Source organism: Branchiostoma belcheri, unplaced genomic scaffold, assembly GCF_001625305.1.
Source record: "Branchiostoma belcheri isolate BF01 breed outbred unplaced genomic scaffold, Haploidv18h27 scaffold32, whole genome shotgun sequence".
Taxonomy (NCBI): domain Eukaryota; kingdom Metazoa; phylum Chordata; class Leptocardii; order Amphioxiformes; family Branchiostomatidae; genus Branchiostoma; species Branchiostoma belcheri.
The window spans coordinates 2,958,078-2,985,783 of record NW_017803932.1 but is presented as its reverse complement, the minus strand read 5'-3'; the positions used below and the strand labels follow the sequence as shown (position 1 = coordinate 2,985,783).

Here is a 27,706-nt window from a genome sequence, read left to right as displayed (position 1 = left end):
TCATTGAATGCAAATACTATGGTTGGTTAAATTTCATGCACTTATTTGGTAACTCTGCTTAAAGTGAGATATATTTTATAAGTATTGAGTCATATTCCTATGGTTGTGTTATATTTTATTGTCTGAAACTGGTTTTGAATATTAACACTGAGAAGGCTGTTTACTCCCAGCAGCCTCTCCAGGACTCATTACGCCCACCTGTGATTTGCAGAAAATATTTTATGATAAGTAGATCTGAAGGACTTTTGATATCAATAATAAATAATAATTATTGCAGTAGGGAGAAAACACCTTGAGTATTTACAGAAAGAATTTGCATATCAAACCCATTTACTTCCTTACATAAAAACAGATTGAAGATGCTTAATGATGATTCTATCTTTAAATTCTTATTAAAAAGTGCATTTTTAGGAGATCCCTCCTGTACTATAAATAATGATAATGTTAAGAAAGATGTTGTCCTGAGGAAAATGACAACAAATATACATTTTGTAATTATTTATTATAGTTTGCTATCTGGTGGACGTTTTAATGCCCTGAAATGAGAGTTTACTTCATTCTAAAGGTGGTCTCACCAATTCCTGAATGCCCTGCTGATATATACAGTATTTCTTGTGTGTTCTGGTTAATAAAATAATAATTGCAATCTACATGGTTCATTTTGCCAGGACCAGTTTTGAATTCCCCCAACACTGCTGCTGTGACAAGTGACAGTGATGGGGATGCAGGTGTGATGAGGAGGAAACGGTCCAGAGCACAGGTTCTCACCTCACCTGACACATCAGCTGTAGAACAGAATGCTCCCGTGTCCTGTGACAGTGATGAGGATGCAAGTGTGGTGAGGAGGAAACGGTCCAGATCTAGAGCACAGGTTCTCACCTCACCTGACACATCAGCTGTAGAACGGAAGGCTCCTGTGTCCAGTGACAGTGATGAGGATGCAGCTGTAGTGAAGAGGAAACGGTCCAGAGCACAGGTGCTCACCTCACCTGACACATCAGCTGTGGAAGATACATGTACATCAGATATGCCTTTAGCAAAAAGAGCAGGTCTCAAAGGACATAGAAACAAGGTACATGTATGTGAAATGAATTTGAAATTATTTTCAGTTATCTAATTTATATTTTAATTATACAGCTACTGTCATAGCACTGTTTGCTTTCTAAAGTCAAGACAGATTTTTCCAAGGCATTTGGCATTTATCATCAAGCTATCCATACATTGTAAAAGAAGCTTAACATGTAATAATATTTACTGTCACACAGGATTGTTGACAAGGCCAGAGATGGCATACTTCACCCCCTTCATGCAAGTTATAATGTAGAAACAGACACACAGACATGCCAACAACAAGTCTTCACTTCCTTTGACTTAAAAAATAATGTATGTTAATGGATCCCAACTCCCCCAAAGATAGTCTGCCTGTGTGTTAGTTTGTGTGTCAGTCTGTCTGCGTGTCAGTATGACATTGTACTGTAAAGTATTGAACATTTTTTCTGATTCAGACTATGGTTGACCCTGCCATCTTTCACAGGTGCTGGACACCACAGCAGGAGACTCTGACAGTGACTTTGACCTCCCAGCACAGAAAACAGACAAATATAGCAAGCGTGTCTCAACGCACAAAAACATACATAAGAAGGATGTAGGCAGAAGACAAGCTAAGATTAAGGTATTGAAACCTTATTTTTGCAGTCGGTAAACTTCTGTTGCAGCTTTAAAAAAGCATATTAAAATAATGCATTTTAGAAGAACAAATATTTACTGAATGATTCATTTTTCATTAACACTGAAATTACTCCAATCCAGAAGAATGATGATGAAATTATGAGAAACAAAAACCATTACATAGCATTTCTATATTAAATACTATTAAAATTAAATATTTTTATAAGGATAAAGTGCAAACATTCAGGTGCTTTGCTGAATACATGTCTATTTGAGTCATAGCAAAGCTGCATTGCACACTGTAGTACAGTGTAGCTGCTTGAAAAAGCCTTACACTTAACCTCAGTTGAGAAGAAGAAGTGTTATACTCTGGCACCTGTGCAGTATTTCCCTTGTGGATTACTAGATGGCGCTTGTGCCCCGATCAATTTTTCAATGACTCTTTTTCTGTAGAGTCACAGACATGCTGCTCGAGGTTTCCTGGAGGAGGAGGCCGAGCTAAGTGATGAGGAGGGAGGATTGGTGTCGTCAGATGAAGATGAGGAGGGGGACGACTCCTTCTTGGAAGGTTTTGTCAGCTACTCCTCACAGTGCACACAGGCTACTTCTGAAGAAGGTACATTGTATGGCACCACATGTGCATTCTCCAGCAACCTTTTGTTGCCCTTTAAAGTCTTACATGTAATTTCTCACTTAGTCTGTTAATCTTCACACCTAAACGCAAAATCGATGCATCCAAAGATTAATAGTATCAAAATCGATGACTGTACATAAGACCTCATAATGGTTTAAGTAGTATGAAGAGATGAACACTTAAAATTCATTCAACCCCGCCATGTTCTTTTGGTAAGCAGGGTTTTGATGTTTTTTCATGCATCAGAACTTCTCTATATTTAATTTATGATAACAGTGACATGGAATGTTTTAGAGATGAGAGCAGTGTACCTGCAGTCAGTGCGGAGTCCAGTCCTACACGGTGGGAGGGGCTACAAACTGGTCAAGAAACCATGGAATCCAGACATCTTCTCTCAGGTGGTTTTATTAACTCCATGAAAAATGGAGGTATTGTTTTAGGCCTGTCTGTGTGTGTGTCTGTGATTCCTTGTATTTATGGTCAGCATGATTTATGAACTCCTGTATGGACAATGATCATATTAAGTATGTGGGTAGGTATTTGGAAAACAAAAGTCAAGGTCAGTTATTTCTTCCTGCTGTCTGTCCTTGGAACTGCAGCAAAGCTTCGGTTTTTCATGTGAGAAAAAAGGGATGTAGGCTTGGTCCCCCTGGCAGCTTGCTTGTTAATATGTTCACATTATTACAATTACATGTAATACTTTTCACTCTCCATCCTGTATGTAGGTCCCAGACCCAGATGTAGATGACTATGAAGAGGACAGTTTCTGTGTGGGTGATGATGAGGACATCTCAGCAGCAGAGTGCACCATGGTGGAACCTGTGGAGGAGTGTATGTCACCTGATCTGGGCAGGGTTAGAACTAGGTAGGCAGCAAATGTACTCATTGGTTACTTTGACCTATTCTTCAATGTTCAATTCTTTCTGATCATTCCTCTGTTCATTCATCCATTTTCCATGCATTCTTTTACATTTAGTCCATTTAGTCAATTTAGTCCAGTTCATGATAATGATACTAGTTTTTGTTGGACCTACACAAAAAGGAGACAGAAAAGAGCTGCCGTATTAGAGGACACTCCGGAGAGAAATCAGCAAGGGCAGCCCAAGGGCAAGAGAAAAAGAATCCTCATGGCAGACACTTCTAGTGAAGACGACAGTCCAAAGTCTGCTAAACACCAAGCTAAGAGCCCCACAACATCTCCAACGTCTGAGGACAGAACTGAAGAAAGAGCCTTCAAGACCCCAGTTGGCAGGCCTCCTGCTAGGAGGTCTCTGGTTGGACAATCTAGTGGCAGGAGAGAGATGTCCTTGGGGAGGTCCAGTGAGATAGAAGATGAGGAGGATGACTTTGATGACACAAGTAGATACAACAGAACACTGTGCAAAGAGAATCCAGCAGATAGGAATCAGACTAATTCATTATCTAGTTGCACTGCTGGCAGACACGCAACAAGTGTACAGAGCAAAATGATGTCAACACAAAGGCTTGAAATGAGCTTGGCAGAAAGGTTGAGAATGAAACAGACTTCCATTAGCGAAGTAAGTAACTTTGATGGTAAACAAAATACATCTGTGCCAGCTAGTGTAGCAAGACCACTGCAAAGATTTCAGCAGTCATCCAGCAAGAAAGTTGAATCACTAAAGGAAATAGAACCTTCGAGTTCTATCATAGATAACACGATTACACGGAGACCTGAACCAAGTCCAAGAATGATGAATGTTACAATCTCCACACCAAAGGTAAGTTACAGTAAGAATTACAGAATTCTATGTGATAGTCATAGTGCCCACTGCACTCAGGGGAAGTCGTTTCCTAAACCCTCTATTAGTATTATCAATTTTTTTGTCATGCATGGTTGTGAAAAAATAATTGAATTTTTTCAATTCTCAGTCTGCGGCATCACGTAACCAGGGAAAACTAGTGGTGCTGGTGGACTCTAGGGAGATAGCCTCATCACAGCAGGTCAGCTGTCAATCTTATCTTCATGTTAATCAGATTAAAACATACACACTGTTACCTCAGCAAAACTGTTCATCAATCATTCAATTTCTGAAGGGTAATTCACACACAAGCAGTGCCTGTGTGTGAATGTCAGGTAACGAAAATACACCTTTTTGTTACATTATTCTGAACATATTATTTTTATTTAGCAAAAAATAAGTTGTTTGTTTTTCCACATACCTACAGGTAGTATCATGTCTGAGGTTCCACCATGACATCAATGCTGTGGTGTGTCAGCTGGGCAGCTGTGATTATGTCCTCAGTAACAGGATGGGTGTGGAGAGGAAAACTCTCTCAGGTCAGACTCTTACAGGGCATATGTGTACATGTATGTCGTGTGTGACTTTTTCTTACAATTTTGGCGACACCTCATGGCTGGAGCCCTTTTGTCACTTGTACAAAATGTAGCTGCTGTAGAGTATGTCTATGTTTCTTGCTAATGATTGCTGCATAATACAACTTACTGTAACAGTTACTGGGTGACATTCCTCACTCTTTCATTGTAATTTGGAGCTTATTTCCAGCTTTTTTCCCCACAGTCTTTAGCAACAGCACCAACAGGGAGAAGTTGGTTCAGCGGGTGCAGGAGCTGTGTGAGCTGTTTGACAAGCCCTGCCTCATTGTGGAAAAGGATAGGGTCAAACCTGGTATGGAGCCCAAGAAAGCCAGGTATACCATTCTTAGAATTTTCAAATGTTGTTTTGCTTTATATGGATTCTCCATAAGTGAAGTGATTTAGACTGGACTTGATGACCTGAATGTCATTCTGTATTCAGTAGAATTGATTTTAGTGGGAACAGTAATGCTTTAGCTTGTTATCTTTTAAACCCTCTACATGGTACATACATGTACATGTACAATGTACTACAATGTATGGGTTTCTATTCTGCAGGACTCCCACCAAATACCACAGCACTGTGCTAGCAGCCCTGGCCCACACCTCTGTCACTGTACTCTTTACTGACACTCAAGGTACACTCATGGTTTGTCAGTATATACTAAACATACAAATGTATGTACTAAGTCTTAAGTTTTTGTTGTCATAGCTAATGCTGAGTACATACATGTAATTATGAAAATTTATGTTACATGCCTGTTTATTGGATGGTACAAATCAATTATTTTTGTCACTCTAACTTCTGAATGTTTTGTAGAACAAACAGCCTCCCTGTTGTCTGATCTGGCCAGACTGGAGCAGAGGAAGGGCAACTCTGTACAAGGCAGACCTGATGTGGAACCAGAAGGCGAACAGGTCAGTGTAGAATTCCTTTTAATTTGTATCTTACACTTCTTCAATCCTTACAGTCCTATGGCCATACCTGAGGTCATGTTGAGGTCACCTAAGTTATTGGGGAATGACAGCTGCTCCAGACCCTTACAGTTCAGCCCCACTAATTCAGCCCTTGCTGGCAAGAGATTAATAGCATACCCAATATTGATGATAAATTATAGTATTACATATAGTATTACATATTGCTGCACTTACATGTAGCTTAAGGGCCTACATGTAAGTTCATACATATTGTGTTTGATGCTAATGTCAATCTACTAGTACAAATTAATGTTACATATTCATCTTGCAGTAAAATCACAAGTTCAGTTTTGCACCTTTGTGTTTCAGGTATTGCAGATGTACCAGTCCATGCCAGGTGTGCACTATGCCACAGCCCTGAACCTGTATTACAACTGTGGTGGACTGGCAGAGCTCATGAAATGGTAGGTAAAAACAAGAACATTTGTGAATCACTTTATGTTCGAGGTAGCGAAAGATCACAGTCTGAGAAAAATGGGCATGTTCACGGAACTACATAATACTGTAATGGTGGCAGCAGGTGCAGCAAATAGAAAGTTGGCAAAATATTTGTTCTAGGCAATGATATTAATTGCCACACAGAAGCAAAAGCCGTGATATTAAAAGTACCATGAAAAAATCGTGTTTCAGCATGTTCCACAATTTCTCATGAAAGTATACCAAGTATGTAACATTTTTCTTGTAAGTCATCCAAATTTTCTAGTTAGTCAGTACATGGGAAACAGGGAACCCAGACGAGGTATGTCAAAGATGATAACTGGTATACAAAATGGATGGTCCTGAAGACCACTCTGGCATTGTATGCTTTTGTGTTGATCTTTATATGTTACACATACATTAACCAGATATGTCAGTGGCAAATATTGATTGTATCCCTCTTGGCTGTTCTTTTGTTTTCCAGCACAGCTATGCAGTTACAGATGAAGGGAAAGATGTCCCTACAGAAGGCATCTACTCTACACCAGTTTCTCAGGCACAACTTCAACCCTCAGATGTTAGCAGACAGGAAGACACAGTGAACATGTCATAAAACCACAATTTTGAGGTGTTTCAATAGTAAACCCACAAGGAACAAAGACAACTGACACAGAGATAGTGAGTCAAAGTATTTACTTATCAAGAAAAGAGCAACACAGAAATATATATTTATTTACAAATCTCACCAGAATTAATATATTTACACCCATTTTTTGATAATTTCAAATGCTTACAAAGAACCATGTAGAAACTGCAGATATAACAGAGAGCACTCCAAAATGACTAATCTTCTAATTACAAAGTGCTGCAAGTCTTCAAACTGTAAAGCCTACAACTGAAGGCTTTCAAATTGGTAATCTCATCTTTTGACAACAGCAACAAGAAGACCTGAATAAAGCTTATCTAAGAAGTCAAAACAGTGTCATCTGTGTTGTTGATGAGTTGTACATTGTGTATGGAGAAGGTTGAGGCAGTGTTTAGAAGGACGGATCACCGAATCCCACAGTCTGCTGCATGTCGTGAATTTCATTCATCAGACCCTCGTCGTGCAAACCAACCTGAAGCGAGCAGAAAATTTGCAATTTAGTGATTAAGAAAGAATATAAAAGTTACTAAAGGTTGACAAAAAAAAACTCTCAGGTACAAAATTCTCTTTTTTTTATTAATGATTGTGGTATTAGTAGAAAGAATACAAGATTTGTACACTTAACAAGATACAGTACCTTGATGGCATACTTGTAGGCTTGTTCAGCCTCCAACTGTCTGCCAGTCTGTAAGACAGGTTTTGTTAGCAACATTCCCATTACTTTTAAAATAAACATACAAACAAGATTGCAACGACTTACTTCAGATATAACAGTAGAATTGCCTATTACCTAAAACTAAACTTTGATCCATAAAATTGCTGTGCCATGGTTGCACTTGCAGTAAATTATTACCAATACCCCATAAACAACCACTTTGACAATGTTTTAATCACAGCTCAAAGGCACAAACCTCATCTACTGATCTTATTGATTTCTACTAATACTAACCTGTAGGCAGACCAGCGATAGGTAACCCCAGACCTCAGGGTCAGCATTGTTCAGGATGTTAGCCTCAGACAGGGCATCTTCTGCCTCGGACAACTCACCCAGCTGAAAATACATTTCCAAGTCATAAGATTATGCATACACCAAATTCATCTAGAAAGATACTTTCAAATAAGCTAAGTACTCCTGGACCAGTAAGAGAACAAAAAGCTCATTGCATAGATAGGCACAGAAGTTGATGAGAAGATTCAAACACGCATGCCACTCTACAGCTTTAGAATCTACCAGACCCCTCACTGTACAGTTCCCAGTGTTTGTACTCACCCTGTAGCAGGCAATGCCCACTCCCAGCCAGGACACACAGGACGGGGAGTGCTTACAGGCCAACAGGAAGGTGTTCTTGGCTTTCTCAAACTGTAACAACAGAGTAACATCATAAAGACACTGACTTGCTGCGTCATTTACAACATCACCATAATGATAATGTACAATGTATATTTAATCTTAATTCAAGATTTGCACATGTATCATTTATACGTACAATGTAGAATCAATTACATGTAATTTCTTTATTCTATTTTCCTCAAGTTTACCATTTTTACCCAGGGTTGCCCACTCATTGGTAAGCCTGCTTTTCAATGCCCTGTGTCATACATACATACATGTAAACAGGTAAAATACATTAAGTCATATACATACAGTGTACAATAAATTAATAAATGATAATGACCATGGTGATAAAAAAAACAGATAAGAAGTAAATAATAACTATTAGTAATAAATACATGTAACAGAAATGAAAGGGAAATTTATAATAAAATATACAATGTATACATTTGTAGTAGGGCTGCAGACATCTGCAACCTACCTCAGCGTCCTGCAGACAGATGGAGGCCAGGCGGAGGTAGATGGCGTGTGTGTCCTGGGCGTCCCTGACGAAGGATAGCGTCCTGTCGTAGCAGTCCTTCGCTTCCGCCATGTCGCCTCGCATGTAGTTCAGGTGGCCAGTCATGGCCCAGGCATCTGGGTTCTAAGGAAAAAATGGAAAACTATCATGTTTAATGTCAAAATACATTGTACACGTTCAAAAACTTGTATTTTTCCCAGAAATTAGGTTGGCAAATTACTGGTTAACAAAGTTCTTTGGACACAATCTGTATATTGTCAGCTGTCGATACAAAGCTCTGTGTTAACCTTTTATTTTCCTGCTTTTACCTGGAAATCCATGGATGTAGCTTCCTTCAAGCAAGCCTCTGCATCAGCATACTCCTTCTTCTGCATGTGCAGCCTGGCCAGGGCCACGTTGTACTCAGCACTGGGGCCACCGCCTTTGGCTAGCAGCTCATGTGCGAGGGCTCGCTCAGCAAACTGGAGTTAGCAATTAGATACAGGTCAGTACAATAAAGACTCAACATTGAAACTACTGGTAACATAAGGTAGCAATACTATGCACAGTGACTGTAAATTTGTTACAATAGTTTTGCTTTAAAATGGAATCTACATTCAATCTGTATACCGATGAGTTTGATCTACTTGTCTACTGCCATTCTACACAAAGACAATGAAAGATCGAAGTTCAGGATGAATTTCAGACCTGCTTCACAAAAATACAGTCTAATAGAAGTTGCATAAGAATGGGAAGCAAGGACACCCAAAAGATCATAATGTATCACCAAAAAGATAATACAAGACATGTACAGGCTCACAGATAACCTCACAGCCTAATACATGCATAATCTAGTTAGTGCCACCAAAGAGTATATACCATAGACCCATACTGCCACAGTGTGGTAAAGACTTACTGAACGTTTGGTATCCCCAAACTTGGACTGCACAGAGTGAGAGATAATGTGACAAACTGTATGATTATACTGGACATTGTTACATTCAAATATCCCTCATGCGAAAACATTCCTTTAGCAAACTATCCCTGGCCAATATGGTACAGTCAAACCTGCCCAAGCAGACACCTTCTCAAGCCAGCTGCCTGGCCATGACAACCATACTTTCTTGGTTCCAACATTTTTTCCATAGGCTCGAGCATAAGCAACCTGTCCAAGAAGACCATTTCACTGCAGTCTTTTGGGTGGCCTTCTTGCAGATTTGACTTTATTTTGACATATTGACATTTTTGTACAGCCGGCAGATTTGACTGTATAAGGTATATTTTTGTACAGTACGAATTTGACATGCAATGGTCCCCTGATGCTCAGTGTTAGCATGCTGTTGACAACTCCAAATCCCATGATTAGTACTTGATAACATAAAATTTTAGCACACAAAAAGTTAATAGTGATAAAAATGCAAGATAAGAATGGAAACTAGACTGAACTGTTACCTTAGTGGCCTTGACCTCCAGCAGGAACTCCACAGCCTGCATGTAGACACTGGTGGAGGGGACGGGGGTCGGCTCACGCGCCACCTCAGGGGTGGAGTGTCGGCTGCCCTCACCCTCCCCCTCCCGCCGAGACGCCACAGACTCTGCAGGCTGGGACCCTGCGCAGGAAACAGTGTCAAAATATCTCTCCTGCAGTTCAAGAAAACTGGCTAGGTGGACTAGGTTACACCATCTGATGATACTTTTTAGCTGCAGTTAGAGCTAGCTAGCTAGGTGGCATACTGTATATAATCTGCAGATGCATGGGTACTGTCCATGCAGATAAGACGTAATGTCTATTACAAACTCAATAAGACTGGTACGTTTCATGTCACACCATTGTTCTGCTAATAGTTCAGCACCAAGGCCAGCACCATAGCATATTTGATATACCAATAAAAACCTCTTGTAACTGTATTCCATATTGCTTCAAAAAACTCAATCAACTGTGTACTGTGTGACATGAAATTTTAGAATTACAAATGTAGGTGCTAGATATGAGGCATTTGAGGCAAATTTTATCAAACTATGGTTGCAAACTATGTTTCTACAGACATCACATTTTAAACCCACCGTGCTTATCCTGGTTGATGACAGATCCCTTCTTGGCACTGCCTGCCACGGAGCTGCTGGACTTGACTGATCCAGGTGGTACAGATGCAGCTGCAGCTGCAGCAGCTGCTGCTGCACCTGCACCGTCCCCCGTGGGCGTGGCAGCTGTCTCCATCACCTTGGGAACGGACAGCGCGTCCTCTCCAGATTCCCGTGGTGTTCCTTCTTCTATTAGAACAAGAAAATGCAGAGAAAGGAGAAACTGTAAATATTCATTTATTTTCATGGACACTTGGTCAACTTTTTTTTAAAACCAATGATTCAGAAATAAAACCACAAAAACTTTGGACAAAAGAGGAGAGCACTGCGAAACACAGATCTAAAAGTCCTGAGAAAATCTGTAAACTTTACTATTATCAATACCATAATACTTTGTCAATATATCTTGCATACAAGTTTCATGCCTTTATACAAACCTCTCTCCCCAGCATCAGACACACTGGCCCTCCCCTCCTCCTCATGTGCCCTCCTCACGGCGGCTTTCTCCTCATCCCTCTTGTGGATGGCTGCCTGCACGTTCAGCTTGTTGGCTTCAGAAAAAGCCATCTCCGCTCGGATGTCATTCCCCAGACCGTCATAGAACAGACCTGCATACATGTAGATGTGAAATCACTTATTGCTGACTTACTCTTTTCTATCAAAGAATCTGTTTTCTATTGTGGTAAATTTGTAACATGCTTACATCTAGATGTAGATATAAGCTATCAAGAAATACTAGTAATTCACTTTTGTCTTCACAGGAGCAAAATTCACAGTCTGAGGAAAATAGACATTTTCACAGAATGTAATCTTCAGGGTGGTGGAAAGTGAAGGAGGGGGAGGCAAACAACAATGGTAATGATAACTTAATGGTACAAAAGTGACTGTAGAAACAGTGAACACATACCTTGAGAAAATCAGGAATTACAGTTTCTGATAGATCGTGAAAGTTTAGAGACAAGCTTACCCAGCAGTGTCCATGCCACCACGTTGTCAGGCTCCACACAGGTGGCATTCTCAAAAAAGGTCTCCGCCATCTCGTGCCTCTCTTCCATGGCTGACACGATACCGTACAGCAGCAGACTGGAGGGTAGAACCAGGGTGTAAAAGTCAAATGAGATAAGGAATCCAGTATAGAAGGTGGCTCTATACTCCATTTATAGAGAAACACAGTCACTGTCACTGTCCTTGGTGCTGAATTGGTTTCTGCTGTGTATGTTGTCGGATTGCGTTCAGCAAGATCACTATTACGGGAGAAACATTTTACACAGATTTTGAAGATACATGTAAGGTTGTGTGGTTCCATTTTCTCAAACTTTTCAAACATGTGACCCTCTGTTGTACAACAGTCTAACATAACCTAGCAATGGGTTCATCATTTTATGTGGGCAGATGCTACATGTGAATGACAGGCATTCTCACGTACTAGGGATCCTCATTACCTGATGTGATATCAACAACATATTAAAAACAAGACAATACTTTCCATTAGAAAACCAATTGAATGTCCTGTAAGTTTCTCCTCATATTTTGGGTGCTGACTAACGTTTTATAGTACCCACCCTGGGAGGTGCTGTTGGTCGATGGACACTGTCTCCTTGAAGCACTCCTCAGCCTTGGCATGGTTCCCAGTCAGCAGACAGAAACAGCCGTAGTCAAACCAGTGGTCAGGGTCACTCCTGTTCCTGGCCAGCCGCTGTAATGTTGAAGAAAAATCACAAGACAGAAAACATTACATCAACACTCAGTCTGGAAACTTCAACTTTGTATTTCACAATGTAGAGTTTGATGTTGTAACATGTATTGTAAAGATTTTCACCAGAATTCTGAAGTATCTGCCTAACTGTCAAATTGTAAACAAAACTGCAGTATGACACCTTTTTCTCAAGGACATACACACCTCCTGGTAGTATCTTTCTGCGAGTTGGAAATTCTCATTGACCTCCGCTTCACGTGCGAAGTGTCTGAGCTGGGCAGAGTCAGTCAGGGGTTCAGGCACTGGGGCCTGGTCTTCAAGGGACACCACCTGAAGGAAGAAAGGACTAAATGTTATACAGGCACTGTTCTCATCATCAAGGACAACCCTGCATAAACAGCATGTTATAAAGTGATGGAAATGCATATCTCTACGTTCTATTGAGCTGATGATACTAGATTGTAAAGGAGCATGAGAAGCCGTCAGAAAACCCACCTTGCTGAGGCCAACATGCATCTGATCCACCAGGTAGACATACAGCTCACTCAAGAAGGCCTGCATACAAAACAAAGACAATTACAATATTATTATAACAATCAAAAGATAATAAACCTACCCTACCTGAGGAAAGTACACATAGCTAGTAATGAGTCACTGAAACGTAATGGCAAAAGCAAATGTTACAACTTAGGTGGTGATTCAATAACCTTTAAACAAGAGCCTGTTCCTCCAAATTAAGACAGTTACTGTGAACAGTTACAGTGGCACTTATAAAACCACAATGTACATAAAGCCTTGGAGGCATTACAAATATTTTAAGAGCTTCAAACTGTAGATAGGTACACAGCAGGAACATGTCTTGTACCTGCAATTCCTCCTTGCTGGCAAAAGCAGTTGTCTTCAGATACTTCTCTCTCACAATCTTCACCACAGCATGCTACAAAACATATTCATCACAGGTTAGTCATAGAAAGGGAAAAAGTTCTTACACAAAGTCATGTGCATCTGAGCCTCAAATTGAGCCTGCAGAAAGACATTGACACAACTGTAAAATTTTTCTTCTTTTTTTTTCAGACAAAAGTCAATAAATGACAAGTTGGCTCACCTTCAGTTGTTCCTTGAAAGCAAAGTACTTTCCTGACGTGTTGAGCTCATAGATCAACTTCTTCCTCCTAGAATGCAGAGCATTAACAGGATTAGAAAACTTAGTAATATGTACCCTGTACTCAGAATCAATTCCTGTTAAGGCATCACAGTAGATATAAATGGAAGAAAAATATTTTATTAATGTATGATGTTTTTTAGGCTTACTTTAAACTCTAAATTGATAAACTCTATAATGATAGTAGATGAGCTGCTAATTTGCAACAAACTATCTTACAGATTCTTCAAAGCTTTGGAAACACAGCATCTCAAACAAGTAAATCAGACAGTAAGTATAACACCCCTACAGACTACATGTACACCCATTCCCAGTATGCAGTCTTACCAACAGGCAACAGAATATTCAATAATGTCGATGGCGGTCGCCTCAATTGAAAGAAAGAAGACAGCATTATATAAGTCCTCACCTTTCCTCCATCTTTCTAGGATCTGGAGTCTCCTGTCCTGGGATAAACTCCTCACCAAACAACTCCCTACAAAACAAGACCGGTTCAAATTAAAAACTACTATAATTTAACAAAACATCACAAAAGGACAGTTACAGAGCATTTCTTTCAGTTCTGTTAGACTACACAGATCAAGAGGAAAACTACATGTTTCAAGAACAGGAAAGATAATACAGCTGCTGCTTGCTTTGGCCTATACTGAAATACTGATGGAAAAAAAAGGAAATTAGGTTCTTAAGAAAAAATAAAACTTTTAAAAGATATCCTACCTGAACTCATCCAGCAGTAAGTTTGCCACTCCAGCCACCTGTGTGTGGAAGTCTTCCACTGCCTGGTTCAGAAGGAAGAACAATGTTACACAAGCATACTTTCAAATTGACCGCAATGAAGCTTCACACCAAAATACAGTATTTAGATAAGATCAGTTCATTGCAATACAACGAGTGACTTACCCTCTGTGCACCATTTGTTCTGCGAGGGAATAGCGGCCTGGGTGGAATGTACTCAGCAACTCTGGAATGGACAGAAAAGAATTTAACATCATACACTAATGCCCTGAATAACCCAAAATGAAATGTTAAACCAACCAGTGACTGTCTTAAATTTGAGTGATAATCATTGTTTTTTTTTCTGAAAATTATCACAGAATAAAACCTGTTGGCATGAAACTTGGTAGGGACCTCTTCAAATGCCAGTTCAAAAGGCCAAAACACTGTCTCACAAACACTCAGTACATGTAAACTGCCATCTTACTTCTTGGCTAGCTCCTCAGGCGGCCTCTTGGGCACCAATGGCTTGTCCAGCACGAACTCCAGAATCAGATAGGACCGAGCTTCAACATATTGCTGGGGAGAAAAAAGGTAAGATATACGTAAGCCCCACATTCTCTTTGATACTGAATTTCCAAATTAAATGGCATGAGAAATTAACTAGTGTGTTGGTGTACACTAATTTGTTGCTATCCTCTATTGCAGACTTGGTTTAACCTGTCCTTCCAGATTCGGGGGTGCCTGCTGGTCAGCCATGTCTGAGGAGCTACCGTCTGCTGCCTTCATAGTGGACGGCTGAAACATCAAGGTTTACACATCAATACTGCAAGTTTTGAGATATTCATGTTTACCAAAGGAATCAATTGTTTTGCTCTGTTTCCTCTTCTTCCGTTCCAAACACTGACCTGGTCAATGACCTGAACCAGACTGTCTGTCACCATGGTAACTGGTGTAGGTTACATAATGTTGCAACTTTTATAGTATGTGGGATTTAGACTCCTGTCACCATACAATGAATCTGAGTAAGAATTAACAGAGCAGACCATATGTGACACAGGGTAAACATCATACATTTGCTTTGAAAATGTTACCTTTCTAGTAATTTTGATACATCTACTCTGAAATAAAAATACGGTGACAAACATAGCATAAAGTGCTATTTTCATACACCTTCATCTCAGTGCAACAAATCATAATGATGACATTTGTGTCTTACCTTCTTGCCCTCCTTAGGTTTTCCTTCCTTGCTGTCCTTAGACGCCTTGGCCGGTGTGGCCGTGCTACGACTGAGACCACTGGCAATACGGGCAGCCTCCTGCGCAACCCCACCTGTTCTCTTGGTCTGTGGGACAAAAAATCATGGAGTCAGAAATCCTGCAACATTCTGCTCAAAAATCATATGCCATACTGTTACCCACTGATAATACCTACAGACATTCAAGTCTATCTCTATGACTGTACACACAGGTTATTCAACCACTTGCCTTCTTTAGGCATAATAATTTGCCTCAAATGTGTCACAGAAAAAACAACTTAACCTTTGGGTACTAAAAATAAACGCTTAACCTGTCTCGTGCATGCACCAACTTCAATGTCAACACAGTTGTTGTGTATCTGAAAGTTTCCTTCCAAAGGTGAACTTTTTCTTTGATTAGAAGGTAATCAAAGGCACTAAATTTGTATGAACAACTTAAATGTAGCCCTATCAAAGGATTAGTGAACTGAAAGAACTGCATGGCGATGGAAGAGTATAGTCTGAGGTAACAAATTATAGGAACCAAACAGCTGCAGAGCTGTAACTCAAGCTCCACTCAAATAAACAGTAAGTATTTGATATCCAACTGTCAACAGGAACTTTACAGACTCTCCAGATGAGATTCTGCGGGAACCATGGGTGTTATTTTTCTAACATTAACTGTCGTGTTAGATTTACCTTGTCAGGGGACAAGCAGACATCTAAGTGGGACCGACTTGTCTGTTTAAGAGAGGACAATGACATAAATGCCTCTTTTAGGACGTGATTGTGGACTAGCTAGAGCTCTTGGTTTATTGCAGTTTGTAGTAATTCAATCCTTTAAAATAAGATACAATACATGTGGCTAGCTGTACAGTAGTAACATGGGGGAAAGGTGGTCTAAAACTAAGAAAGATTTATGGACAATTATTTTGTCAGCAATGACTCCTGACTTCTCCCAAATATATTCATGGACCAAAAGAACAATACACAGATGCAGGATATATACCATGTAATACCCACCTTTTCAAACACTTCATGTTCGTTGAATGCCATGATCTTGTAAGCACCTCGGATCTTCTTGACTGAAATATGGATGAAACATACACAACATAAGACATTTGATTAATTTAGAATAGCAGCATATAATCTCAAAACTATTCCAATCAACAGTACATAAATATACAGGTTTGCATAGTTCAGGCTTTGTAGCCTAGTAACCAAAGCCTAATCATAAGACACTTTAAAAGTTGAAGTTTCAACAGATTTAATTGTGCTTACCTCCCGGGTACAACAGTGGAGCCATATCCACATATGCCACGCCATGGAAGCTGACCTGGACGTCATCATCTCTGTCCTATATTCACACATTGAGAAATGTTAGATATCAGCAATGCTTTAAGGTTCAATCACAGAACCAACAAGACTAAGTGCATCACACTGTCCACAAAGCCCACTGTGTATACAGTCATGTGATACAATGTATACCTTTAGCAGGGTACTTGTTACATTCATCATTAGCATGATAACCTGTTGCAAAAACATCAGCCATTTTCCAACAAGGCAATTTGAATGTTTTTGTCATCCTCAAATGAGGTGAAGTATGATGCTTTGGCCACTGATACTTTAAGATCCTCTAGTAAGAATTTGGAATGACCATATCAAGCTATGTTTGGAGTCCCGAGATTCACAAAAAATTACTATGCACCCAGCTTCCACATTATGATACACCTTACAATCTCTTTGATAACTCTATTTATTTGAGAACCTTTGACAACCATTTTTTTTTCTCAGAGACAGTCTGACACAGAAACTGTAACACAAGTACAAGGATGCCACCGCACAAGACAGACAAACAACACAGCAACAAATACCAAACCAACCATGCCGTAAACCACAGAGGTCACAGATGAAATTGAAGCCCTGGCAAGATGCTTGCAATAGAAGGTGCAGTTTTGAATTATATTTGAATATACAAAAATATAAAACATCTTTCTCCTTAAAACACCATCTTTTGTCTGCTCTTAATACCCATAGCCAAACAGCATGTTTAATCATGCTATTTTTAGAAACTAACAGACTTTTTCTTTTTCCAAATATGATTTTAAAAAAAGCTTAAAAACCTTTGCCATGCATATGCCATACAGGATATTAAGCAATACGAAAAATTAGGTTGGGAACAGATTAATTCATGCTCTGAAAATGTTTACTGGCATGCATATCAGTCCAGTACTGATCACATGTTAGTGCGGAATATTAGATTATGATCTCTGTACAGCGGGAATATTAAAGCTCTCTATATTATTACCTGTAAACAATGCACCTCTATTGCAATAATGGTGATCACATGCTTGACAATATTACAGGGATTTTCATGCAAGCAAAAATCTCTGCACAATGTTCTGTTGTTATCAGTGCAAAATCACAGACAAGGCATTCACGTGCTGAAATCAGACATTGTTTGACATGCACAGATATGCCACAAGACAACACAGGTGTGGGAGGGGGGTTACCAACCGAGCCGCTAGAGGGTGTAGGTGAGGTGGTCAAGTGTCGCTTGTTAGTGACGAGGAGAAGGGGAGAGAACAGACATGCATGTTAGACACAAATGTGACATGTTAGTAGCTAGTCACCATGCATAGATATGTGTACTTAGTCTACTGGTAACTTTGTGTTAAGGATCTAATTCTAGTCATGCAATCCAATGGCAAAGTTAAATTTTTTAAGGAGTTTTATTTGAGGGAGTGGCTTGTTAATGTTCATATTTCTAGCACTACCATTTCATAATTTTAAGTCGAAGTGTATGCCATTTGTCCCTCAATGCTAACTTTTACATACTAGTAGGTGTCACCAAAAATGTATATGATGCTTTAGAATATAGCAGACAAAATTTGAAGAAACAAGACATTCCTTGACCAGAAGTCACAATTGCACATTGGTTACAAAGCTTGCAGCAAAAAAATGAATTGGAGGATTCCTTGACAAGTTCTTTTCTAACTCCTACATCACCAAATGCTTTCAAAGCAGGTATTGTAGTAAAAAAAACTATGATTTTATTGATCATTCATAAAAACCACGAAACTCATCAAATTGAACGCAATTTGGGAAATGCCAATTTGAAAGAATCAAATCAAATGGTTCATGCCATTGGAAGAGAAAAAGTGACACTAAATTGTAAAGAACTGTACCTGTACCAGCTACTGATCTCCACCAATTGTTCCACCATCGTTGGTCATCTAATCTAGTAACTCTTTTACATTGTAACTAGAGCTGTGTACCTAAACAAATTTTAGGTACAGGTACAGGTACAGGTACACAGGTTTAGGTACAGGTCCGGACCTGAACCTGTACCTGAACAATTCGACCAATTTATATGCTCTTCTGAACTCCTTCAATAACAAAAAAACATAAATAAACTTGATAATTAAGGTTTATTCTTTGTTTATGGCGAATGCTCAGATAAAATATAGGCAAAACTAAGATGTTTTTGTTTTCATGAACACACTGTCCTTACACAGGCACCCATTGTTAACCAGCTATTTAAACATTTGAGGTCACAAATAGGCATAAAATTGGTGTGAAATTGTTTAGGTACAGTACCGGTACTGAGGGATTAGGTATTTTGGACCTGTACCTAATCAATTTTTCCGGTACAGTATCGGTACTGCGTACCGGTACACAGCTCTAATTGTAACTATAGTAACTCAAACCCTTTTTCTACTGTTTCTACTGTTTAACACTATACTACCTGTACCACATAGGCATGCAGAACTGTATGTACAACTAGGTTAGGTACAAACCATAGCAGAAGGAGCTGGGGTTAGATGTTTCTACATGATGAAGGAGAGAGAAAAGACACCATCATATTAGACATTATCATCAACAACACAGTCACAAAAAAACACAACCATGGTTAGCCAATAAACACACAAAGAATCATCACCATCACAATGTTAAACCATAATCCATTGGTTAAATGCAAACAAATTTCAAACATTCATACATTTTGATTACTTCAACAAACAGAGACAATTTGCAAGCAAACATTATCAGCAGCACACCACATCACAATGAACAGCTGCGAAAGATTGATTTCAGAAACACACCCGTGAACAAAGTTTGTTCCACACCATGTAAGGTTGAAGTAAGTATGTTATTATGGTGGAGGCAAAACATTTGTCCGTATGTAACCACATATAGGCCTGCCTCAAAGTCAATTGCAAAATCATTTCCTTCACCATAAAAGACAATCCCATACCTTGCCCTTGCCCTTGGATGCCTGTGGGATTGGAGTCCTCATGATCTCCACTGGCCACACACGCGACATGGCTATCTTGTTCTGAAAGCTGAGGATATCATTTAAGGTTATTACAAAGACTCAAGTGCCAACAGTTATAGGGAAAGTAGTAGAAACAGAAACTTATTTCAAAAAGGTTCTCTAAGAGCCTTCAGTTGAAACATTATAGGATGTCTATCAATTTAAATTTCTTCAGTTTAAGGTGTCCTCCCTGGCTAATTTGGCATTTTAGCTTTCCATCGTTTTCTCGCAAAGAAATTTAGAAAGAACTGTAGTTGTACTGAATATTGATACCTGGGTACAAAAGGGTTATGAATATGAGTTTATGGACCATATGGATGACGTCATCACATTTTATTGCCCCAAATGTAATTATCTTTAAAGTTATAATATAGCACTTGGGTACAAGTAACTGAAATAAAAATATGATTTTCATGTGCATAATGGTCAAAGCTACAAACCTACGTTTGTACAAATTGATATCTACTAATTACCCGTAGTTATTAGAGAATAACTAGATTTTAATTAGGCAATTAGGTTATTCTTTAATAACTACAGATAATTAGTAGATATCAATTTGTGCAAACGTACGTTAAATATGAAATTCATGACATATATAGTTATGTGCTTACATGCAGTGTCCATGACACAATTTATACATGGTATCAGATAGTGGGATTTTGTATTTGGTTCGTTCATGGCAATGGGAGAAAACATTAGAATGTTGACAGCTGACTGCTGGACAGATCAAAGGGCACTGCAAAGTTTTCATGGATAAATCAGTTGATACACACAAACACACTTATATGATACTTGTCATGATAATTGAGAAATGGTAAGATAAGAAGATGGCCCACCTGGTGACAGCCCCTTGCTCCAGGTAACACCTCCTCTCCACATTCCACACAACCTTGGGTTTCTCTGACTCCGCCTCCACACGAAAGGGTCGGTCCTGACAACACATTTGCATAATTACATTAACATCACAGGGAGGTACTACACCTCATTTTTGATGATTTCATGTGTGACAGTTTTATTCAATCACAGCATGTACATCAGCACCAAGGGCAGTAAAACGTATCAGCTTGGCCCTTCAAACATTCATCCCCTAAAATCATTTTACCTGAAAATTTGCCATACAAATTGACACCATATGTAGCATACCTTTTAAACAATATTTTGTAAACCCTGAGTTTTAAAGTTGTTTCTCACCTCCTTGGTACGGAAGTCACCATCCTCTTCATCATAAGAGGAGGCTGTCAGGAAACTGAAAAAAAGACATGAGAAAATCAGCAAGATTTAAATCAAGATTGAAATCAAATTTTTAAAGATCGGCTTGGAGATTAGTCTTATGCAGAGTGTGTTTTAGATTCACCATCACCAGGGAAATACATTTTGTAGATAGGCTAGATAACATGTAGTCTATATCTACCTGTCTGGGATGAAACTAGCTCCACTCTGTGCATTAGGAACAGTCATCCATTTCTTCTGGGGTGGTTCTTTCTCCTGGCCTGGCTTCAGAAGGCCATTGGCAAAAACCACCGGTACTTCTTTCTGCAAAGAATATGTGTAAGAAAAATTACTTGGAGTCAGAGAAAGTAGGTAAATACAAATCTTATAATTGATAATTACTATTATAATTGTCTATACAAAACAATGTATTGTGATTGTTTACATGCAATTTCTGGACCACAAAGCATACATGGTGTCAGAAGGTGGGATCTTTGTGGGATCAACGGGAGGATGTTTGTCAAAGTCATCTCAGGATGTAATGGTGTCTGCAATGACATTATATTAGTCTAAGTACATTGTTTCCTCTGATCTTTCCTTTGTCTTGCTACTAGGCTCTGGTGCAAAACAAACAGGTGCCAATGGCAGGGGACAAAACACCATGTTTCTTGCAAACAGTGCTGGATGTGACAGTACCACACAGGATCACATGAGCATGCTTTTACAGTCACACTGTACATGGCCATTGACATTACCATGCGTTTGGCACTGGATGACACTTTTGAACGTTGTGGGCACTTCTTGTTGGGTTTGGAGAGATGTTTGTACCCAGGTACTAGAACGCCATTATTGGCCATCATAGGCATCTCTCTCTACAATGGTCATGTAGTTAGTGTATAGATGGTTAGATCTAGGCTATACAGTACGGCAAGACAAGTATTAAAAGGCAAGCAAAATGTTTCTCATTCAAACAGTAATGGCTGCAGAAAATTGATTTGTGAAATTGTGAAAGTTTGCATATTGATACAGCAAAGTTTCTTGTTACATATATATAATGTCAAATTGAAATTGTACATTCAAATGCATATCTATCTGTTTCCTCTATCATCTTTCCAATTACCCAAATACACTGTTCAATAACAAATTTTTTCTCTCAAATCCCACCAATAACTACATGTTTAGCAGCAAATTTGGGTGTAAGTTGTTGGAGGTTTAATATGTAAAACAAAGAACACTTTTCTTTCAATACAAACGTTCAAATATCTTTGATCACATGTTGATTTGGGTTGCAACTTGCAAAAGTAAGAAATGTACCCGATGGGTACAGAACTTGAACAATTCCATTGAACACACCTCTGCTGTTACCGGCAGCGGCAGGGTGACTGTGTAGTTGAACTGAGCGGCTGGTGTGGGTGTCCAGGAGTCGGGGAGGGAGAACCCTGACTCCACCGTCACTCGCAGCAGGTTGGTGTCGGCCAGGTTCTCCTCGTACAGGAGAGGGCTCTGTACGGTCACCAGGACATCCAGCTCCGGCTAGTGGTGGGATAAAAGAAGTTTTTTAAAAAGGTGTTCAACAATGTCAATATAAGTAAAATACTTTTAATTCATTGATGTCTTTTTATTTCACAGGAATGTCACACTGTGATGTCAGAAGTTTATAACTGTGATGTCATGAGTATCCAGTATCTGTGATGTCTTAAGTGTCTGTGATGTCATAAGTGTCTGTGATGTCATAAGTATCTGTGATGTCACAAATATCTATGATGTCATAAGTATCAGAGATGTCAGAGAGTTATGACCTATGGTACTTGTGATGTCATCAGTAAGTGAAACAATCATATGTGTTATTGTATGGTATGTTGTAGAATAGATTTTTCATACTAGTAATCATACTAGTAATTCATCTATTAGTCATTCTGTAGGTGCCATATCCATCACAAAACACTTCTGTACTACTAGTAGTATGTATAATTTTTCTATAGGTAAAACATCCAAAATAGCACCCATATCTTAAGCATTTACAGATCCATAGCAACATTTAGTGCTAGTAATACAAATTTTAAGCTACCTTAGGCAAATCAGTTGGTAAATTTTCCAGTGGAGAACCAACAACAGGGTGCAGCGCTAGGGTAGCCTTGTGTCGAATCTCACCTGTAGGGGAAGATTAGAGGCAAGATTTCTTATGAGCAATTCTTTTATTAAACTGAACTGGTACCTTATTGTCTTCAAAATTTATTCTTGACTTAAAATCACATTATAGACACCTTGACACAATAGAAAGATTGATAGAATGTCAAAACATCAACCAGATAAAGTTTCGTCGATGAAGGTTAGACATCCAGGTAATACGATATGCCAAAAAACAGTTACTCAAGCAACTGGATATATGCATATCCAGTTGCTTGATTAACTGTTTTTTGGCATACAGATAAAGTTTCTTTCAAAGATAGGCCAAATTCAATACATTTGAAAGTCTTTTATGCTCCATGCAAAGTATAGGGCCTAGAGTGGTGCCCATCTCCATTCCCACAGTTGTGCAATCACTACAGAAGGGGGCTAGTCCACTGGTAGTGCTGTGTGTTTGAACTTCCCATACTCTTTCTCATTCATTATTGGAAGGGATAGAGTTGTAACTTACAACCATTTTATGTAAAATATTTAACTTATATGTTTAGCTGTCATTTACAACATAATGTAAAACAAACATCCTCACCTCTCAACAATGGCAGCAGGTCCACTGTACATTGTCCCAACACCACAGTCTTTTCCTCTTTCTGCTTCTTTTCTTTTGGCAGAACCTCTATTACAGTCACTGAAAAAAAGGGTCATTCAAAGTTGTGATTTTTTGTCAGAAACAAGGTTCTATTCACTCCTCTGTTTCCCAAACATTAGTTGTACCAAGGATGTCCTTGGTTGTACAAAAAAGGAGTGCTTTACCTGCATTTTTCATTATATTTAATGTGATAAACAATAAACTTGTAACTGTAAATAACTTTGTAACTGTAAGAAGGTAAACAGTTATGCTGTTCAAGTGATCCCCTATCAAAAATAAATGTAGCATTTGGCACAAACAACAAATTATAATACTTACAGAGCACAGGTTTGTGTGCAATACTGTCCAGTCCCTCGGGACCGTCAAAGTCACACTGGACATTACAGTTGAAGTTATACTCAGCAGCTGTGTCTCCCGAGGACTCTATTTTGGCCGACTCTCCCAGAGACGTGGTGCCAAACTCTGCCTTCACATGGGACGTCAGGACATCTCCCTTTGATCCTTTCTGTTATACATAATTATGGATTCTCATACATTGTAGCATGAATTTACAACTTGAAGAACAATCAATTGTGAATTACTTAGTTACTACATAATTTTATACATATGCATTATACTGGAATTATGAATCATCGTAACAAGTTTTGAAAAAGGTATCACTAAGCAGTTGCCCCTCGTTTTTTATAATAGAATGTCTTTAAAAAGTTACAAATAAAAGAACATGTAAAGTTATAATCTGTGAGTCCATTTAGGAGAGAGCTGGATATTATTAGTATTGCTGGATACATTAGTGTTGATGATTTATATCTTTCCATTCACAGCTTAATCAGTTAATGGAAAGAAAGGTTAGCAAAACTGCTGCACCCCTCTAGCTAACAGTTAGCTGTGGTGGCTGTTGGTGGGCTTCTTTTGCTTGTAGTCTAATACATCATATATTATATTATATTTAAGTAAAGCACTATTAAAGATGAAATAAGCACAGTGTGTAGACTGACCAGGTGACGAGACCTGAGGACGGTGATGTTGATAGTTTCCGTTGGTCGGACCTGCCTTCCATCGTCCAGGTCTGCCATGTTTCACCAACTATGCAGTTTCTGGAACGTAAATTATTCATGAAACAAACGTCAACAATTTTGCATAACAGCTCGAAAGAAGTATTTACACATGATCACCAAAATTATCATATTTTTTTACTGCAGTTATAAAAAAGCTGTAACTGCATTTTATAACGTAGAATTTTAGTTTAGTTTCCATCAGTTATACATACGACGTATGGCTCACTGTAACGTTTAATTGGAACTTTAATGGTTGGCGGTTTGCAACAACTCTTTAGAACCCCCCCCCCCTCCGAGTTGTCTTGGAATCTCCCATTCCCTTGTTGTTTACGTACGTTACTTCCACTTCTACCCTCAAACAAAGCAGAAAGTCCACAACACAAACGACATAAGCAACCTCCCTACCTTACCTGCACGTGTGGAAAGAAATCTTACTTCCCAGATGCAGAAAACGGCACAAAAAGCGCCCAAATCGAACGCCAGACGTGTCTGTGATTGAAATCTGGCAAAGTTTCTTGTTTCTATGGATATGACCTAGAGCGCATGCGCCGAAACCGCCATTTTGAATTAGGCCAAAGGTCACACAGCAGACGACGGTCAGGTCAGGTGAGGTAACGGTACCGCACCGTTATTTCTTATTTTCGGGCGCATTTTGTCAACTAGACTTCGCAGTTTGGATGCAGCTTGCGTGTTGATGGTGTAGGGCAAAGGTCTACGAATTAATATACGTATTCCGGGCAGACTGTAAATAAATAAATAGACTGTCAAAACCAGGTGATTCATGATTTACCTCAAAGTCGCAAAGAGTCCATGATGATTTGACAAATTGTGTCGTGGTGCGTTTAGCCTAAAATAGTTGAACTGAGGATTGTTTACAGCGTCATACTCAAACATTTGTCACATAGTTATACCTTTAAAACCACAACTACTCACTCTTGCATACCCACTCTTGCACTAACTGTACACTGGAAATTGTCTCTTTAGCAAAATGTCTGGCTCCGACGTGGAGACGAAACTAGAAGCTGTGTTCTCCTTGTATCAGAAGCATGGACAGTCCGACTACATCGGCGAGGACGTGTCTCAAACACAGCACATGGTGCAGTGTGCCATGCTGGCAGAACAGGAGGGGTTCCCGCCGGAGGTATGGCACTGAATGGGAGTCCGGACTCCTTGATATAAACCGATATCCAAGCAGATGTTGGGAGGGAAATCATGTTCATTGACGATGTGCCACAACATGTGCTTGCTGATAACCATAACTTTTTTGGGGTCATATTTCATTCACATGTGAAGGATCTGGTATTTGCCAAAAAAAAATTATCTCTTTTCTTCAATTATATCATCACTATCCTTTTTTTAACATTGAAAGTCATGACAAGTTCTTACAAAATGTTTTTCTTCTGCTATGCCACCTTTCATTTTTGTCAACAATTCTTCAAAGGTTGTTTATGATTTCCATTTTCATTTCCTAGAGGTCCCATATTAGGTTTTATGCCTTCATCAAGATGTACAGTTGATCTTCTACCAAATGTATTAACTGGACTACTTTTGTGGACTCAAGAGGGATGGATCAGAAAAATGTACATCACTACAGAGAAAAGGTCACAAAAGATCCACAAAACAAGCCTGATCGGTACTTCTGCTTTGATATTACTATAAAGTTAATGTCATAAGAAATAAAGAGGATTCTGAATATGTATCTGTATCTATATCATATACTAGCCAGTACTAGTATATACCCCTTCGGGTAACACACCAACTATCTGATCAGTTTTCTTACACTTGTTAGGTGATCCTGGGTGCCCTCTTGCATGACATCGGGCACTTGGTTGGCATGGAGAGGAACCTGGAGAGGATGGGACAGTTGGGTGTCCAACATCATGAGAGAATTGGGCAGACCTTCCTGAAGGAGCTGGGTTTTCCTGCTGCTGTCACAGACTTTGTTAGAGGCCATGTCAATGCCAAACGCTACCGTGTGTACAAGGAGCCTACGTACTATGACCGTATGTGCTGTTTGTTTCAGTTAATAGATTTTCTGTTACATGTGTTCTAAAGATAAGAGTTTTATAGACAAAGCATTTTTTGACCAGTGGGAAAGAAAAACTACTCGTCTACATGTAAGTGCACATTGCTTTCAACAGTTCAAGAACATACCTGTATATTGAAGTTGGCAAGTGGTGTGGTTTAGGCAAGTTGGTATAATTTTTTTTTAACTCTCCTTGTTTCATACGTTATGAAACAAAAGGGCATTTCTCTCAATTGTATCTATCAATGATACAAACTGTCCCACAATGACATTATCAAAGTAACTAAATGTTATAGTTGTGATGTTTGAGATATGTAAAGAATTATGTGATTGCACAGGGCAATTTTTTATAAAGAAAGTAATTTTAAAGATAGACTACAGATGTCAATGTTGGCATATTCCAGATTATTTCTATTTTGACCCAATTTTTTGCTGAATCTTAGAACTGTCCAGTGCCAGTAAGGGGACCCTGGTGCACCAGGGAGGCCCCATGACAGGACAGGAGGCTGCAGAGTTTGAGAAGTCGCCACAGTTCCAGGCCATGTTACGGATGAGGGGCTGGGACGAGGCAGCAAAGGACCCTTCTGTTCAAATTAAACCCTTGGAGTATTACCAAGAGTTGTGTAGGGAATACCTGCTAAATTTGTAAGAAAATATACTTAAGACAATCAAAATTGGAACTCAAAGGACACATTGCTTGAGTGCTTGACAATGTGGCATTTTAGATAGGTAAAGCCATTGTCAGATGTTTATAGATAGAAATGCAACATGATAAATCAGTGGCTGAATAATTTATTGTGTTACAGACCATTATTTGATGTTACAGAAAAGACATGCAAATCAACTGCCATGACTGACACCATGTATGCAACTTAAGAGTGGTTTACCAACGTATAAGTTATAGTAACAAAGAAATGATTCTCA

At 39.2% G+C, this 27,706-nt stretch overlaps 3 protein-coding genes across 9 annotated transcripts in view; 2 read left to right on the top strand and 1 right to left on the bottom strand.

The window, feature by feature from the left end:
• LOC109474992 (Fanconi anemia group M protein-like) overlaps nt 1-6,716 on the top strand; it is a 32,707-nt gene extending 25,991 nt beyond the window's left edge. The window contains exons 16-28 of the mRNA XM_019775507.1: nt 669-1,072; nt 1,535-1,672; nt 2,122-2,284; nt 2,597-2,700; nt 3,028-3,167; nt 3,345-4,041; nt 4,193-4,264; nt 4,490-4,601; nt 4,843-4,972; nt 5,196-5,275; nt 5,458-5,555; nt 5,925-6,019; nt 6,517-6,716. Of these exons, the coding sequence (XP_019631066.1) occupies nt 669-1,072; nt 1,535-1,672; nt 2,122-2,284; nt 2,597-2,700; nt 3,028-3,167; nt 3,345-4,041; nt 4,193-4,264; nt 4,490-4,601; nt 4,843-4,972; nt 5,196-5,275; nt 5,458-5,555; nt 5,925-6,019; nt 6,517-6,634 (2,351 nt within the window). The 3' untranslated portion in view covers nt 6,635-6,716. The remainder of the gene's footprint in view (nt 1-668; nt 1,073-1,534; nt 1,673-2,121; nt 2,285-2,596; nt 2,701-3,027; nt 3,168-3,344; nt 4,042-4,192; nt 4,265-4,489; nt 4,602-4,842; nt 4,973-5,195; nt 5,276-5,457; nt 5,556-5,924; nt 6,020-6,516) is intronic.
• A 92-nt stretch (nt 6,717-6,808) lies between these two features.
• On the bottom strand, nt 6,809-25,288 carry LOC109474994 (cilia- and flagella-associated protein 70-like). 6 transcript variants are annotated; one of them, XM_019775508.1, is made up of 36 exons: nt 25,167-25,288; nt 24,697-24,795; nt 24,020-24,206; nt 23,642-23,740; nt 22,997-23,079; nt 22,282-22,461; nt 21,131-21,252; nt 20,911-20,965; nt 20,556-20,650; nt 19,660-19,747; nt 19,202-19,231; nt 17,919-17,957; nt 16,683-16,758; nt 16,425-16,486; nt 15,384-15,509; nt 14,885-14,962; nt 14,652-14,743; nt 14,351-14,411; nt 14,168-14,229; nt 13,860-13,925; nt 13,394-13,460; nt 13,154-13,225; nt 12,784-12,843; nt 12,493-12,618; nt 12,155-12,288; nt 11,560-11,675; nt 11,030-11,200; nt 10,575-10,781; nt 9,963-10,120; nt 9,427-9,453; nt 8,840-8,992; nt 8,493-8,654; nt 7,949-8,038; nt 7,628-7,729; nt 7,316-7,363; nt 6,809-7,150 (listed from the first exon to the last, which is right to left on the bottom strand). In XM_019775508.1, exons 2-36 carry the CDS (start codon nt 24,772-24,774, stop codon nt 7,070-7,072), a joined length of 3,453 nt encoding a protein of 1,150 aa, XP_019631067.1. In that variant the 5' UTR covers nt 24,775-24,795; nt 25,167-25,288; the 3' UTR covers nt 6,809-7,069. The 6 variants fall into 6 exon arrangements, with proteins under 6 accessions (XP_019631067.1, XP_019631068.1, XP_019631069.1 ...); XM_019775509.1 differs by having other exon boundaries at nt 25,162-25,278; XM_019775510.1 differs by lacking the exon at nt 9,427-9,453.
• Nucleotides 25,289-25,312: 24 nt separating this feature from the next.
• On the top strand, nt 25,313-27,628 carry LOC109475006. Of its 2 annotated transcripts, none has more exons than XM_019775529.1 (4): nt 25,313-25,362; nt 25,741-25,897; nt 26,546-26,759; nt 27,226-27,628. In XM_019775529.1, exons 2-4 carry the CDS (start codon nt 25,745-25,747, stop codon nt 27,429-27,431), a joined length of 573 nt encoding a protein of 190 aa, XP_019631088.1. In that variant the 5' UTR covers nt 25,313-25,362; nt 25,741-25,744; the 3' UTR covers nt 27,432-27,628. The 2 variants fall into 2 exon arrangements, with proteins under 2 accessions (XP_019631088.1, XP_019631089.1); XM_019775530.1 differs by having other exon boundaries at nt 25,334-25,357.
• The last annotated feature ends 78 nt before the right edge of the window (nt 27,629-27,706 follow it).

Coding starts and splice junctions, on each gene's coding strand:
- LOC109474994 (XM_019775508.1), bottom strand. CDS start 24,774: ATGGCAGACCTGGACGATGGAAGGCAGGTCCGACCAACGGAAACTATC. Junction 20,966..21,130: donor GCTAGTTTCATCCCAGACAG/GTAGATATAGAC, acceptor TCTTTTTTTCAG/TTTCCTGACAGCCTCCTCTT. Junction 16,759..17,918: donor CTACACCCTCTAGCGGCTCG/GTTGGTAACCCC, acceptor GTGTGAATATAG/GACAGAGATGATGACGTCCA.
- LOC109475006 (XM_019775529.1), top strand. CDS start 25,745: ATGTCTGGCTCCGACGTGGAGACGAAACTAGAAGCTGTGTTCTCCTTG. Junction 25,898..26,545: donor AGGAGGGGTTCCCGCCGGAG/GTATGGCACTGA, acceptor TACACTTGTTAG/GTGATCCTGGGTGCCCTCTT. Junction 26,760..27,225: donor GGAGCCTACGTACTATGACC/GTATGTGCTGTT, acceptor GCTGAATCTTAG/AACTGTCCAGTGCCAGTAAG.